Source organism: Camelina sativa, chromosome 2 (genome assembly GCF_030686135.1).
Source record: "Camelina sativa cultivar CO46 ecotype springtype chromosome 2, ASM3068613v1".
In the NCBI taxonomy this organism is placed as follows: Eukaryota; Viridiplantae; Streptophyta; class Magnoliopsida; order Brassicales; family Brassicaceae; genus Camelina; species Camelina sativa.
In genome coordinates this window covers 20924485-20940193 of record NC_141881.1, presented here as the reverse complement: position 1 = coordinate 20940193, position 15709 = coordinate 20924485, and the positions used below count along the sequence as shown (strand labels likewise).

The 15709-nt window shown below is 36.6% G+C and overlaps 3 protein-coding genes and 1 pseudogene across 5 annotated transcripts; 2 read left to right on the top strand and 2 right to left on the bottom strand.

The window, feature by feature from the left end:
* Positions 1 to 1734: 1734 nt before the first annotated feature.
* LOC147948967 (uncharacterized) lies at positions 1735 to 4306 on the bottom strand. Its single transcript, XM_087486609.1, has 2 exons — positions 2246 to 4306; positions 1735 to 2167 (listed from the first exon to the last, which is right to left on the bottom strand). Exons 1-2 carry the CDS (start codon positions 4112 to 4114, stop codon positions 2072 to 2074), a joined length of 1965 nt encoding a protein of 654 aa, XP_087342735.1. The 5' UTR covers positions 4115 to 4306; the 3' UTR covers positions 1735 to 2071.
* Positions 4307 to 6253: 1947 nt separating this feature from the next.
* Positions 6254 to 8568, top strand: LOC104732600 (nucleotide-sugar uncharacterized transporter 2-like; annotated as a pseudogene). The gene is made up of 7 exons (XR_015580988.1): positions 6254 to 6597; positions 6828 to 6979; positions 7056 to 7264; positions 7348 to 7441; positions 7545 to 7712; positions 7809 to 7979; positions 8124 to 8568. The product of XR_015580988.1 is annotated as a nucleotide-sugar uncharacterized transporter 2-like (transcript).
* Positions 8569 to 8833: 265 nt separating this feature from the next.
* On the top strand, positions 8834 to 10880 carry LOC104732592 (ER membrane protein complex subunit 8/9 homolog). Its single transcript, XM_010452154.2, has 5 exons — positions 8834 to 9227; positions 9623 to 9769; positions 9860 to 9919; positions 10395 to 10561; positions 10652 to 10880. The coding sequence occupies exons 1-5, from the start codon at positions 9006 to 9008 to the stop codon at positions 10680 to 10682; spliced, it is 627 nt and encodes a 208-aa protein (XP_010450456.1). The 5' UTR covers positions 8834 to 9005; the 3' UTR covers positions 10683 to 10880.
* A 259-nt stretch (positions 10881 to 11139) lies between these two features.
* Positions 11140 to 15638, bottom strand: LOC104732578 (oligopeptide transporter 1-like). 2 transcript variants are annotated; one of them, XM_010452147.3, is made up of 6 exons: positions 15347 to 15638; positions 14087 to 14284; positions 13556 to 14010; positions 13172 to 13270; positions 12494 to 13066; positions 11140 to 12405 (listed from the first exon to the last, which is right to left on the bottom strand). In XM_010452147.3, the coding sequence occupies exons 3-6, from the start codon at positions 13687 to 13689 to the stop codon at positions 11334 to 11336; spliced, it is 1878 nt and encodes a 625-aa protein (XP_010450449.2). In that variant the 5' UTR covers positions 13690 to 14010; positions 14087 to 14284; positions 15347 to 15638; the 3' UTR covers positions 11140 to 11333. The 2 variants fall into 2 exon arrangements, with proteins under 2 accessions (XP_010450449.2, XP_010450442.2); XM_010452140.3 differs by lacking the exon at positions 15347 to 15638 and having other exon boundaries at positions 14087 to 14351.
* Positions 15639 to 15709: the final 71 nt, after the last annotated feature.

Sequence of the window (15709 nt, the reverse complement as noted above, 5' to 3'; positions counted from 1 at the left end):
GCATGTATCGAAGAACCAAAAAAATGCTGGTGCCGGAAAGAACAAATGAAATAAACAAATATTATGACATGTATATATTTTGGCAACACAAAATAGAATAATTGGGCGGGTAACATTGGCGGAGGAGGAGGAGGATGTAACCGAAGGAGTGGGGATGGTTGGCTAACTAATCTCAACCATAAGAGTTTCTATCATTTACGTTCCTTTAGCTTTCTCTCCTTTTCCACGTTGTTATTCTCCCATTTTTTAATATGATCCGGATTATAAAATAGTGGTCAAGAGACTTATAAAATTAACCAATTTTGAATGAAATTTATAAATATTCAAAAATTCTAGAACCTTCAATTGATGTCGGAGGTCTTTGGTCAAGTAAAAATTTTATGCATGTAGAACTTATATAGATCGCGGGTCGCGGCTTTTGACATTTCTCGTTGTTGTTGTTGTAGTAAAACTAACCTTTTTTCTATTTTACATATCAATCCGATATAAGTTTGAAATTTCCGAGACTATGTAATTGACCTATGGCTCTATGGACATATGGTATATCCCTTAAAATAGTAAGTACTTATTAAAAGATGACACTGACAACACAAAATTCCAAAGTGTATTGTCAACTTTAATCTAACACAATTGTAATTCTTACCTATATAAAACAAAAAGATATAATTACGTTTCTGGATTCGTGTTAATTAACTCCATTATACTTTGTAATTAACAACTAACCACTAGTTAATTATGTATATACTCTATGATCTACACGTAGGAATTAGGATAACTTAACTAAATTGTAATGTCATTTCATGACGTAATTTCAAGGCTATATAGACCATGTCTTTTGCATACATATGTCGGCCTCGTCGAGACGTCGACGACAACAATTCAGGGACCAATGGAGAAATATAACTTAACGAACATGATTACTTTTGACATGAGAACAAAAGATCTCTATCCCACAACATTATATTGACCAATTATATATTTTTGGAAAGGAAGCAAAATCCAAAAACAACATCAAATCTTGACACGTGGCTTCACAAGAGTACACAAGAAACGTGGATTATTATTAGCTTTGAAATCGTCGCATTATCAGTTTTTTTGTCACACGGCTCTGACTCGCTTCTTTTGGTGTCATTATACTTCCGACATCACTTAAACTTATACTTAACCGTGTTCATCATATCATGTTTTTGTTCTAGTATGTAGTATACTTCCGAGTTCCGACATCCTTTAAACTAGTCTACAGAACATATCTAATTTTAGGAATATGTTTTTTGTTTTCTAATAGTCATGGTTTATAGACTTGCACAGCATAGTTACAACTTACAACTAACAACAATACATCCCACGTACAATTGGGCTTTGAGCCATCCCATAACACTATAACAGTAAACAGTAACTTCAATTAATAATAACAACATTTGTATACGCGCCATGGTTTGATTTGGCTTTCAGCCCTCTTAAGTCTTAACCGTCTAATAAAGCGGCATCATATTTGTTTGTTTTATTTTGTTTTCTGCTTTTGTTACGTAACATTTATCAGTAAAAGTATATGATCTTTGTGGTTTATCATAGCAAGGAAACCCTAGTATACCAAAAACCTTCTAAGGTTAATTTTATATTTAGGAATCAATATAAATTATAAGTCCAATAAAGTTACAATGTTTACAATATATAGTTACAATGAAAATACATCAAGTTATAACATTTCCGTCATCTCAATTCTAGATTCAACAGTTTTATTCGTATAACCTAAATTTATAAAAAAAAAAGAAGGGAACAAGAGTTATTAAAAAAAGAAAGAAAAAAAAACATTTACACGGTATCCCAAAAAGAATCAGAACTCATACAAATACAACAACAGGAGACAACAACAATTGAAATTTACTGCTACACATTTCTCTCCACACTATAAAAGTACAATCCCCAAAAAAAAAACACATCAATCAACACTTCAGTATCTCCCTTTTCACTCTCTCTACACTAATCCACATGATTCTTTCTTCCAATACAAAGCAGAAGCCATGGCAGAAGCACTTGAAGCTCATGATATCAAAGAAACCAAAATAAACAGCTAATTGATCTTCTTTGGATCATTCAGAACAAACTCTGCATACAGATCCTTCAAAGCAATCACCACCGTCGTTATCAACGGTCCCATTATCGCTCCCTGCAACAAACAACAACAATAAACATTACAAAATCGCCAATTTTTAGTTGCAAAGATCCAATCTTTTATTTGTGTTACCTCGAGAGCAGAAGGAAACAGAGTCACTCCACCAATGATACTTAGACCAGTAATGTAAGCATTAGACCCTGGAATGTCATCTTGAATCTCTGAAGCACCATACTCCATCAACACAAGATGAGCCACAGATAAAGTCACTGCAACAATGTATCTTCCTTCTAGCACCAGCTGCAATGCCGCTGGGATAGTGGCGAACCAGTAAGGGAAAATAGGTATCAGAGGGCTGATGAAGGCGAGAACAGTCGACATGTAAAGGAAATGTATATTGTACAGTCTAAACAACAGCCAAGTGAGACATCCTTGGAAGAAGGCGATTTCAGCTGTTGCTAATAGCACACCAGAGATGGCTAAGTCTAGGACTTCGACACATCTGTTTCTAGCGCTTGGATTGATCGGGAGCATGTTCATGACTTGCTCAGTAACACCACCTGATTCAGATGTGATAAGAATGTACAGAACCCAAATGAAAACCATCAACTGAGAGACAAAGTTAAAGAACTCAGCTGCTCCCCAGATAATCGAGGTTCCAATAGAGAAAACAAACTTAGCCCCTCCCCCAACAACAGATGCACTGCTTGAGAAAACACGTTGAGATACATCCATTCCTTTAACAGCAAAGCCTTTAGCTTTCTCTACTAAATCTTCTCTCGTGATGATAAGCTCCCTGAAGATCACATCAACCTCCGAGTATATCTGACTCCATTCTTTGTTCTTAACCCGAGTCCTCAAACTCATGAGCTTCTCTGTATAAGGAGACGGTTTTATAAGCGCAGTGGATGGAGTCGACGTGTTCTCAGGATGCCCGATCACAAAATGCTTAATCCCAGTGACTAACTCCGTCATATTATACTGCATTGCCAAACTATCAATCTGCTCAGAAACCGTTTCATAAAACTTCGTAGTATACATATCCACCATTCCAGGGACATCATTTTCATCCATCCATTGCTTAATCCCAATCTTCTCAGCGTAATTGCTCTCTTCAACATGAGACTTCAAAGAATAAACAGCATCTTTCCCTTCAACACCAATCTTATAAGAGAAGAAGATGACACCAGTCAATGATCCAACAATCATAAGCACAATCAAACCAATAGCAACAATTGTATTCAACCTCTTCATGATCCCTCTAGTGAAATAAGCAGTGAAATGACTTCTCCTGAAACTATTACTCCTCAGAGAAGAAACAGCAGAGAGAGTCGAATCAACGTTCTTGGAACTAAACAAAAACCCTAAAGAGAGTATCACAAGAGACCCAATTCCACCAATCCTCTCGTAAGCAATCACAAACACACCAAAAGAAACCAACCATTTAATCAATTTCGAAAACCCAGAACCGTTCTTCTTCCTTGTTCTCTTAGGTTTCGATCTCCTTAGAAAAACCCTAAAGCATAGGTTTTTAATATCAACGATGGAACCGATGAAGACGTTAAAAACAGAGACGGGAACAGCGAGAACAACTTCCGTTAACCCTAATTTCAAAGGCTCGCTCCAGAAATCAACAAGGGTTTCTTGAATACCTCGTAAAGGGATCGAACAAAGGATCGCCCATTGAATCGGTCTTAGATACTCTTGTAATAGCCTCCCGACGAAATACACAACACAAATTGCGAAAACGAGACCAGCGTGAGCCATTGCTATGTAAATAGCGAGACGGGCTTGTGAATCGGCGGATGATAAAGATGTTTTGTTGCTTGATGATTCTTCTCCCCCATCGCTTGGAGGTTTACGAGACGGTGGTGGCTCCGATGATGAAGAAGATGGAGGGTCTTGAGGTTTACGGGTTGAAGCGGAACGAAACATCTCTTGCCACGCGAGGTTCGTGGGGATCGAAGGTTTCGTCTCCGTGTCGTACGGGACCAATTCCATCAAATTGAATCCCTCCAAGTTACGGTTTTTTTGAAATTCTTTGAAAAAGAGAGTTTTTTTTTTTTTTTTTTGAAGCTGAAGAGAGATGAATTGAAGAGAGAGAGAGAGAGATGTTTCAGATAATTTATTTGTTTTTTTTTTTTGATTATTTTTATATTCTCAGATGATATTATTGAATGTTATGATTGAGACATTAATGGAGGAGAGAAACTATCTTAGTAAAGTTGTAATGACGGAAGTGCCCTAGCCGACGACATTGTCTGTAACCACGACTGCTCCAAATTCTTCTACTTTACTAATTTGATGGTCTAATTCTGGAATTAAATCGGTTAGAGAATAATCCAGATTGAACTTATTCGATATTTGAGATTTGTGTGACTTGGTTCAATTGACGACCGATCGATACAAGTTGTGTGAACTAAAATGCATGTCACATGCCTTGAACATGCATGACACAACACAACAAAGCAAAGATATCTCTCTAACGCAAGTCACAATCTAACACGTTCTCCTGTCTGTGTTTTATTGTGTATAATAGAAAGAAAAATTATTTATATACTTACTAACACACAAAACGTGATTACCATTTTTTTTTGGCACATAGTTGCATTTCTTGATTACAAAATTATACTATTATACCAAAATTTCGAATGAAGTTTTCTATCAGGAAATTTTTGTTGGGAAAGGATAATTTAAAAGCTTTAACATACGTATGATCAAGAGTTAATCCCAAATACAAAATTAGAAGAGTTTAATGTGCCTGAACTTGTAGCTCAATTGGTTAACCTCGATCACTAGTCATGAGTCATGAGGTCAAGTGGTAGCAGAGATTTGAAGAAGAAGAGATTAATGCATGAAACCTGAATTCTTCTATAAAACATATACAAAATCTTTAAAAAAAGTTCATTCTAATATTTTAATTTAGATGCTTTTTTTCTCTTTTGTTAAAGATACTTTTGTTTGGTTAGTTTAATTTTAGATGCTTTAAAAAAATTATTCCAAATCATTATGTTTTGATGAGATATGCCATCTCTGGAGTTTCTTCACCATCTATCTCATTAGACGGCTGGTACAGATCGGGGCAGACCACTTAACATATCAGGCTCATTCAAATGGGCCGTATCAATAAGGCTCGTAAAATTTTGTCTGCCTGTGAATTTACATACTTGTACTTGCATATATTTCACTTGTTCCGGTTCAAACAAATTTCGCCAAAAGGGATATACTTTTATGAACCAAACAGGACCCGGGGGACCTAACTATATCGGTGTTTATGTTGCAATCATAAAAAATATAGACAGAATTTAAAGTGGTGGATCCACAAATCTTAACATTTTATTAGTATAAGAGGTTAAATTTAGGAAAAGTTTATACAAAGATACGATGACGTTGCCATGCAATGCAAGCTTTTTCTGTTTTATTGCGTTAGGCCCCCCTCCAAAAGTGTTTGTTGAGACTTGGATATCTTGAAATTAAAGCTTCTCGTTTTATCGAGGTCAAGCGTACATGTTAAGTCACTTTTATTCGTAATATAGCTTTACGTATCAAATTTTTTCATCACTCAATTATAAACAAATTACTCATTATGTAGTGATGTGTTAACTTATACGTATGACACACCTAACGCAAGCTATTGCTATATTTTATCATTTGGCTAACTAACCCTACTTTCTCCTTTTTTTTTTTCTTGGTAGGTTGTGGAACTAATTAACGCTACTCTTTCCAAATATGACTATGAAGCAAACAATATTAGTGCTATGTTTCTACGAGCGTATGTTGCGTCTACAATGCAATATTTGTGAATTGTGATCACAAAATAGGTAGTTCATTAATGTCAAAAATACATACTAACACTTAAAATGAATTTATTTAACTTTGTTAGGTAGAGAGGCACTCTCGTAAATATAAAAAAATATACCGTTAAAAATCTCAATGTATTGCGCATTAAACCTCGTACCGATCTGATAAATTTGTTTTTTGATAAATGAAGCCACCAATTGGACGTTGAGGAAATCAACACGTGGCAACTTACACAATCGACAATTTTCACAAGAGAAACAAAAAAATCCCTCAAAATTTTCTTAATTTTCGAAAAAAAATGAAAAATTAAAAAAGATATCGCAATGAAACTGCGTTTTCAAGCAAACTGCTAAATTGTTTTTTTTTCTTTCATCTCTCTCTCTCTTCTCTATAAGGGCTCTGCCTCTTCTACACCAGCCGAAACAATCATACCATGACATTAAAGTCCAAATTTTTTTAATACATTTTCGTATTTTTGATTTAAAGTAAAGTTTTTTTTTTTTCCTCTCATCCATTAAAAATGGAAAATGTGATCTGGGTTTTTCATAGAAAGGATTGAAACAATTTTTGATTTTTCTTCTTCTTCTTCTCCTTGTGTGTGTAAATGGGTCTGTTTGATTCTTTGTTTGGAAAAGATGCAAGGAAATTTCTCAAAAGGAAAGATAGTGATGCTGCAGAAGCAGGTACGTGATTATTATTATTATGAATCTGTTTCATCATCTTCTTCATTTTACAAATTTTCCTAAAAAAAAGATCAGATTTTTAATTTGTAAAACACGATGCTTTTATTTTCACATTGTCTCTGTTCTTCATCTGCTTTGATCGGATTGTTAAGGGTTTGTTTCCGTTTTGGTTTGATCAGGTTTGATTGATCTGATTGTGTTTTTTTTTTTCTGTTTCTTTTGATTTGCAGGAAGAGCTTTGGAGGAACTCAGAAGTTCTTTATACAATGAGCTTAAAACATCAGAAGGAGCTAAACGGCAACAACAGAGATTTTGTGGACCTGTTGTTGCAATGTCCTTCAATTTCATTGTTGCTGTTGGAATCATCCTCGCCAATAAACTAGTAAATCCGAAATTACAAATTCCTGTTGTTCTCTGTTTTGGCCATGTCATAGTCATTGTATGGTTGAATTTTGCAGGTGATGGGAAGAGTTGGATTCAATTTTCCAATCTTTCTAACATTGATTCACTATACTGTTGCTTGGATTCTTCTAGCTTTCTTCAAGTCTCTCTCTTTGCTTCCAATGTCTCCTCCATCAAAGACTACACCTTTCTCCTCTCTCTTCTCTCTTGGAGCTGTCATGGCCTTTGCTTCTGGACTCGCTAATACCAGTCTCAAACACAACAGGTTCGTAGCTCAATCCATAAACTTTGCAATTGACCTTTAATAACTCTGTTTCAGATTTAAAAGCTTTTGTTTTTTGTTTCCAGCGTTGGATTCTATCAGATGGCTAAGATCGCAGTGACACCAACGATTGTTCTTGCAGAGTTTGTTCTTTTCAAGAAAACCATCTCTTCCACAAAGGTTTTTTTTACTTGAGTTTTATGACATTTCAACACTTATGCATCATGACATATATTTTGGTGCTTACTCTGTTTTGGGGTTTTGTTTTGTCCTATCGCAACAGGTCATGGCATTAGCTGTAGTATCCCTAGGGGGTGGCAATTGCGACAGTGACAGATCTAGAATTTAATTTGTTTGGCGCATTGGTAGCTGTTGCTTGGATTATCCCAAGTGCTATCAATAAAATCCTCTGGTCTAATCTTCAGCAACAAGCTAATTGGACTGCCCTAGCGTAAGATATACTAATTCTCTAGGTCTCTTTTACTTTTTTTTACTTATGGCTTAAGCAATACAAGTCTCTTAAAATTAAACTCTTTATTGAACGTAGATTGATGTGGAAGACAACACCATTTACCGTCTTCTTCTTATTGGCTCTCATGCCATGGCTTGACCCACCTGGAGTTTTACTGTTCAAATGGGATTTAGGTAACTCTTCTGCAATCCTCATCTCGGCTCTTCTCGGCTTTCTCCTCCAATGGTCTGGTGCACTAGCTCTCGGGTTAGTCTTTTCTTCTTTTCTTCGGTTTAAAGATCAGTCTTGAGTTCATAAAACGTTAGTGTGGATTTGGTTTGGTTCTTCGGTTTACATTTCATACCACCATACCTAGGCTAGAGTACTAAAGTTGTTGTTTCTTATTTACAGTGCAACGTCGGCAACATCTCATGTAGTATTAGGGCAATTCAAGACATGTGTGATCTTGCTTGGAGGTTACGTTATCTTCGGGTCCGATCCTGGCTTCATCAGCATCTGCGGCGCTGTGGCAGCTCTTGTCGGCATGTCTGTCTACACGTGGCTCAATCTTCCGGGGAAATCAATCGATCACATCTCGAGCAAGCAGCTTCCAAAACAAAACATAACCATTTCAAAACCTAAAGCCGAGGCTGACGACGGAGGAGGAGAGACCGGAGTAGCCGTAGTTTCTATTGATCCAATTCACTCCAAGACTACAACTGCAAATTATCGTATAGCTTTTATATTTTTGTTAGATGCCAAAGATTAAAAAAAAAAAAAAAAGAGTTAGCTTGTAACAATGGTTTAATCTTGAACTAGCTTAGTAAATAATAAAATACAGATTTTGATTTATTAATGTGACATGTTTATATATATTGGTCTGACTGGTGATTGACATATATAGAAAAAAATATAAAATCAATTTTATATTATTTACTTAATTCATGTAGGTTATAGTTTTGGAGTATAACTGGATCTTTTTGTAATCTGTGGTCTAATTAGTAAATACTTAAACCTTATGGTGGACAGTTTGTGTAATTTCAAGAACGTTAATGTACTAAAGTGAAATTATACAGAACCGGGTAATCGGTATAAAACCGGGATGATCCGGATCTGGATCCGAACCCGGTTTTGTGCGAGACTTCCCACTGTTGTCGTTAACAAAAAATCTTTCATCTCAGAACGTTTTTTCTCGATTTGCGTTGCGACTTTTATAAATTGTTTCTCTGTACGACGGCGAGTGGGATTATAAAAGGACTGACTCAGTGAGTCGACGATCGAGTAAGCGTAGAGATGGGGATGGGAAGTAACGGCGAATTGAAGTATGAGATCTCTCAGAACGCGTACATCAAACTCGTTCTCCACTCGCTGCGACACAAGACGGCGGCGGTCAACGGAGTCTTAATCGGAAGAGTCAGCCCGAAGGACGACGGAGTTGTAGAGATCTCAGATTCTGTGCCGCTCTTTCACTCTAACCTCGCTCTCCTCCCTCCTCTTGAGATCTCCCTCATCATGGTCTGTATCTCATCTTCTTCTTCTTCTTCTTCCTGATTTGAATTGAATTGATCTTGTTAGCTCTGAAATTGAATTCTGAAAGAGACTATGATCTGACTGTGTTATTATAGATATTGAATTACGGAATTTGGAATTTTTTAGTTCGTGTACTTGAAATGTGATTGTAGCTGTGTATGCTATCATTAGCAAGTTCTTGTTGTTGATGCTCAGTGAAGTGTTACTGTGTAAAATTCAGATCTTGAATTGTTTGATCTGTAACTGTGTTTGTTAGAGATTCGTGGCAGATGAGAAGATTCTAGCATTGTTTTTACATGATCTGAGATTCTGAACTTATGGATTTCAGAATCAGTTTAAAGAAAAAACTTACGGATTCAAGTATATTTTTGTTGTGGTAGATTGAGGAGCATTACGTGGCTCAAGGTTTGAGTATTGTTGGATACTTTCATGCGAACGAGAGGTTTGATGATGTTGAGCTCTGTGGTGTGGCTAAGAACATTGGTGATCACATCTCTCGCTATTTCCCTCAGGCACCAATTCTCTTGGTGAATCTCTTATCCTTTACTTTAAAGTACAGGAGTTTCTTGAATTACTAGGCCCAACCATCTTATGTTGCACCTGTTTGCTATTTGTAGTTGAACAGCAAAAAGCTTGAAGCCTTGTCAAAGGGTAAAGAGCGAAGCCCAGTGATGCAGGTTGGTATTTCTAATCACAGCAAATGTTTTAAAAGCTAGGGATAGCATAGATATGAGATTTAGAAGTTAGTCAATTTAGTAAGAGTTTGTGCAGTTAAATTATGGTTTTGTATATTGTTATGCAAATATAAGATCAAGAGAAAAAAAATGTGAAAGACTTAGAAGCTCGACTTTTGTAATATTTGGTAACTTATTGTTGATCCCGGCTCTTGTCTCATTGTTGCATTCATTATTCTTTTAGTTGCACCTTAAGCTTACTTTATAAGATATAAACATGACTAGACTAGCTAGCTAATTACAGTTCCACACAGTCTACTTCAATCGTGCTAGCAAGTAGCAACTGTCTTGACGTCAAGCGTACATTGTTATTTAGATCAAAAGTTTTCTGCTTGATGCAATCTTTTGCAGCAGTTAAAAAGATCTATTTATCTTTTTAATTGGTTTAGTGATAATATATGTTGTATCTGTATGCTAGCTATGTGTGAAGGATGCTTCTAAGAACTGGAGAGTGGTTGGAGCAGATGGAGGAAGCAAGCTACTCTTGAAAGAGCCATCGGCCAATGTAGTTTTGTCAGATTACATCTCATCTGAGAAATGGAAGGACGTCACAGATGTTGATGATCATCTTGATGATGTTACCAAGTAAGTTAGATACGCCAACCATAAAAAGAAAAACCTATGACCTTTATGTATTAGATGGTAATATCTTACTTATATTCACTGTAATTGCAGGGACTGGCTAAACCCTGGACTTTTCAACTGAAGACGGGTATGCGATATAGCTAAGATAGACTTTTGCTTTTATCATCTCTCAGTCGAAAAACAAAAAATTCTCGGAGACCCTTGTTTAACATTTCCCTTGAATCTTGTTAAAGTATTATCCACTTACGCGACAGAGCTCATTATAAACCTTAGTTTTATCATTTGAATGATATCTTTTGGAGCTTGTCCTCGTGATCAATTTTCTTATCTCTTTGGTTGCATTTTGATTATATTAGTTGGAATGAAAGCTCTGCTTTATTGGCTATTGTTCTTAAACTTACACAAAGTACATAGTTAAATACTGAAGAACATGAAATCAAATCTAGTGCTTTACAATTTACATTGCTTGAATTACTTTGAGTTGGTACACATTATAAACCTTAGTTTTATCATTTGAATGATATATTTTGGAGCTTGTCCTCGTGATCAGTTTTCTTATCTCTTTGGTTGCATTTTGATTATATTGAAAAGCTCTACTTTATTTGGCTATCGACTTACAAAGTACGTAGTTAAATACTGAAGAACATGAAACCAAATCTAGTGCTTTACATTGCTTGAATCCCTTAGCTCTTCATAGGGAGAGTTCTTACCGATTACCAAAGCCATTTCCGAGATCAACAATCACCCCTTTCAGGACAACGTTGCATCAATCTTAGAACACGGGACAACCTTTAACAACAACACCTTTGGCCGTTGGGCAATGGGCTAGAGGACAATGGTCTGTATTCTCAAGCCCCCACCAATCAGGTAAGCTTATATCATTGTTCTGAAATGCAAAGAATATCAACACTCCCATGATCGCAGTCCCTGCATCAAGCGCTGCAGAGAGGATATAGTTGTGCCTCGCCCACCAAGTTTTAAACCTCCTGAAGATGTAGTAGTTGAAGATAACCCCAACGATAGCCCAGGACCAGTAATGCACAGCCTTGGCTTGTGGCATTGCGCTTACTGCAGAGAAGATCAACGGAATATGGATCTGTTTTAGCCATTTCTTCTCTGGGAACTTCTTCGATAGATACCAGAAGGGAACTGGAGCGAGGAGACCGATAAGGAAGAACCAGTTCATCCCAGGGTAGATACCCTCTTTAGTAAACATTCTCCCTGGACCAATCACTCCCCATATGATCGATGCATTGTAGAACACTTCATCTCCAGGACAAGTCCATGGACTACCGACGGGGAGCAAATCCGTGTTACATATGTTCTCGACGGATGTAATGAGCCACCAGGTTGTTCCGAAGCAGACAGTTGATGCAACAACAGTCGCAACAAGCTGGACGATGAACATTGATTTTGGAGGAATCTTCATGTAGTGACCAAGCTTAAAGTCTCCTACAAAGTACAAGGCTTGAGACATACTGATGTATCCGTAAGTCTTGAAAGCGACATTGGCTAGTGGCCTTCCTGGATATAAGTACCCGATGATCAGTTCTGTTATAACATTAAGACCCATTTGCTGATTCGTAGTTGCTTGGATAACTCCGATAGGCAATGTGAAGAACAAGGCAATGGCGCAAGCGAGTATAAGACCCCACCATGGAAGCTGAAGCTGTTTGTCAAAGCCCTCACAAGCATAGAGTGCGAAAGCAAAGGAAATAATGAGAATCGTGACAAACCACCATTGAGGTACTGATTGATAATTCTTCTTCATCAATCTCGAATGCACATCTCCGTACTTGTCCTTTGTTGCTGTCTTTGCCTTCTTCCACATTCCCCATATGAACCTTAAGATACAAAACACAAAAGAAGCTTAGAGGGGGAGAGTCATAATCAAATCAGTTATACAAAAGATGTAGAAAGATCCTTACTTACTTTCCATCATACAGGGCGACATGAGAGATGGTAGCAAATAGAGAACCGAAACTGAGTCCATAGAGCAAAGCAAACATCACACTCAAATAGAGCTTGCTGTAATCGTTGTAAGCTTCAAGATTGATATCGAAGTTCTTCTCATTGAGGATACGGGTAATGTTATAGGAATGTCCAGTATGATCAAAGGTTTGTGAAGTGTAGAAAGGAAACTTCTGTGCATCATAAGCATTAGTCCAGTAGAAGATAGGTAGAACAATGTATAAGAAGATGAAGAACCCGGCAAAGAAATTGGCAATGGCAAAGAATGGTACAGCCAATGGACTGCCTAAGAAACCAGCAACTGTAGACCAGTCAAGACCAAACGAACCAATTCCTAAACCTCTGAGCCCCGAGCCGATTATCTGAGCGGTCACTGAGCTTTTCCATATCCAGCAAACAAATGAAATTGCGGAAATGGAAGGGAAAAGGTATCCAGGGATTATGTAGTAAGCAAAGCTGATGCTGAAGACAATGAGGAAGAATCTTAGCCTTGTTTGTTGCCCTTTTTGTAAATCCTCCTTCTCGTGTAAAGCTCTGTTACAACATAGCCAATAAACAAAAGCCGGATTAAGACTTGAGATAAAGCAAATGTAATTTGGTAAAAAAGAGTCACATATATATATTCGGATCAAAACAAACCTAAAGAGTGAGACTTGAACCAGATTGGACGGCCACCACATATACGGCGAGTCCACGAGGAACTTCCTGAAAAGTCCAGCCCATCCCATATCCCAACAACTGCAAAGGAAACGATTGTTAAAGACCACAATCAAGATTTTAAGACATAACCCAAAAAATAAGAACTTATAACTGCAAGAAAATAATCAAGATTCATTAAAAAAAAATAATTAACATATATTCATAAAGCAAAAAAAAAAATCTAAATTTTAAGATTTCAAACTGGGAGAAAATAATTATAGAAACATAAAGATAATAGCTATTTTTTTTTGGCTTCTGTTTATATCCACCCATTAATAACAGAAAGATATAACAATTTTGAAGACATGTAATAAAAATATATACCTGAGTAGTTTGTGTGAGCAACATCGCCGCAGCAACATTGAGTTGACGGTGGTAAAATGCTTTAACGATGGTAATAATATTCGTGGCGTAAGCTCCACCAGCTCCTGTATTAGCAAATATAGTAATGAGGACATGTTCCTTCATACTGAACGGACCAGGGTTCAACGACCACGACCAGTTCGTCCCGGGGAACCCGAATTTCTTGGTGGGTAGCGTCGCAGCCATGAGTTTCCCGAGGGGAAGGGTCACGATCTGAGCCGCAACGGAAGACACCCAAAGCTGGTTTGACCGGAAACTAAAGAACTGGTTCACGAACGCAAGCAATATGCAAGAGAGAAGTCCAAGAAACCATGTCCGAAACGTTAGAACCGGTATTGATGGATCGTCGGTTATCGGTACAGTTAACCGGACTTCTTCAATCGGGTTATCGTTCTCATCCTCCTCCTCTTCTTCTCCTGCACGTTAACAAGTTACAATGTAAAAGAATGGAACAAAACCGGAATAAACCGAGAGAACAGAGAGATATGTTACCGTTGATTATGATCTTGGACTCGTGTTTATCGTCGGATGGTTGTGGTTCATCGAAAACGGTCGTCATTTGTTATGTCTTCAAGCTCCTTTTTCCCGTCTTTCACGATGGTTTTATTGTCGAAATCGAGGTTTGTCTCCGGCGACGGTGACCGGACTTTCTAGCCCTCGATAAACCAGCCGGAAGTTTAAAAAAGGAGCCTGAAAAAAATTAAAGATTACGATGACGTTTTTATCAAGCCCAAAAGCAATTGTGTGTGAGTATTACTTCATTTTATAGAAAGACTTTACACCACATGAATCTTTTTTTTTGTTTTTACCGTTTTACTATAATTAAGGTACGAAGGCCGTAAAATAAGGATCCGTTTTCTTTGGGTTTTTTTTGAAACTGTTTAATTTTTTTTTTTGACTTTTACTGATTCAGAAATTAGTAAACTGTTTTTGAATCTTGAACACGGTCAGCTCTAGATTCTATGTTTAATCAAAAGTATCTTAATTGAATCATATAGACTGGAATCTTATCAAAAATACTTGCACACAGTAAGAAGAAAAAAAATAGAAAAAGAAAAGAGAGTACATATGCAAAATTTAAGTATAGGAAAAAGATAGCGATGATGAGGACATATACTGATATACATACTCTATAAATGAAGCATAAAAATCCTTGATAATTAAGAGGTTGAGACTTGAGACCTATTGAAACCTAACATTCTTGAGACAGGCCATGGTCATGTCAATTACGCTTGCTAATGTATCTCTGAATTCAGGTCTATGTTAACTGAAAAGTTAGTAGTTAAGCTATATATATTTCAACAATTCAGTTTTGATGTTTTCGAGTTTCCAAAAATTGTTTTGTTATTGAAAATATACTAACAAGTATAATATAAAGGTTATTTATCTACTTACTAAAACCAGCATTTAGTTTTAGCTTCTTCTCTTTTTCCTTGTTCCATTATTTGAGTGGTACATTCATGTTCTCCCAAATTCGTCACCAAATTTGAATATCATGTTCTTAACAATATCCTATATACCGAATTAAAAAAACTACGAAATGAAGTGAAAATGGACTACAAACCCGGCCTAACTAAATATTATATGATAATTCAGTTTGATCTAAACTTTGTAAAATTCGATGAATGTAAATAAATCTTAATAATCATAGGAAAATTACTAGCAAGAAACCTATTGACCCCAGAAAAAGAGAATTTATACATCGTATAACATAACAAATATAAGGTTTTGAAGTTTTATGTGGGAACTTACTTGTGAATTCTCTACTCGTGGTTAGGTCATGAACACAAACCGTAACTCGCAATCACACGGCTTTAGAGAATAGTGTAAAGAGATCCACCAAGAAGATATTATGGCATATTTATAGGATGAGAAGAAAATATTTATTCTAGCTCCAGGATATCTTTTATTGCAGTTATTGCAGATTCTTCTGTTTCTATAAATAGATTCCCGAATCGTTAGCGTTTTGACTTTTTGATTCTATTTTCTATTTTTGTAAAAAAGTCCATGCATGATAAATTTTTGAACTGTCTAGGTTCATTTTGACGTTTCTTTTGCCAGCTCTAACGATTTTGATATTGATTCATCCATCTTTAATTCGGTAAAATTGCTATT

Excerpts from the sequence above, each read along its gene's own strand:
- LOC147948967 (XM_087486609.1), bottom strand. The coding sequence starts at position 4,114 with ATGGAATTGGTCCCGTACGACACGGAGACGAAACCTTCGATCCCCACG. Across the intron at positions 2,168-2,245 it reads TGTTTCCTTCTGCTCTCGAG|GGAGCGATAATGGGACCGTT; the intron begins GTAACACAAATA and ends TGTTTGTTGCAG.
- LOC104732592 (XM_010452154.2), top strand. The coding sequence starts at position 9,006 with ATGGGGATGGGAAGTAACGGCGAATTGAAGTATGAGATCTCTCAGAAC. Across the intron at positions 9,228-9,622 it reads TTGAGATCTCCCTCATCATG|ATTGAGGAGCATTACGTGGC; the intron begins GTCTGTATCTCA and ends TTGTTGTGGTAG. Across the intron at positions 9,770-9,859 it reads CTCAGGCACCAATTCTCTTG|TTGAACAGCAAAAAGCTTGA; the intron begins GTGAATCTCTTA and ends TGCTATTTGTAG.
- LOC104732578 (XM_010452147.3), bottom strand. The coding sequence starts at position 13,689 with ATGTCCTCATTACTATATTTGCTAATACAGGAGCTGGTGGAGCTTACG. Across the intron at positions 13,067-13,171 it reads GTTCAAGTCTCACTCTTTAG|AGCTTTACACGAGAAGGAGG; the intron begins GTTTGTTTTGAT and ends ATGTTGTAACAG. Across the intron at positions 12,406-12,493 it reads GTCGCCCTGTATGATGGAAA|GTTCATATGGGGAATGTGGA; the intron begins GTAAGTAAGGAT and ends TTGTATCTTAAG.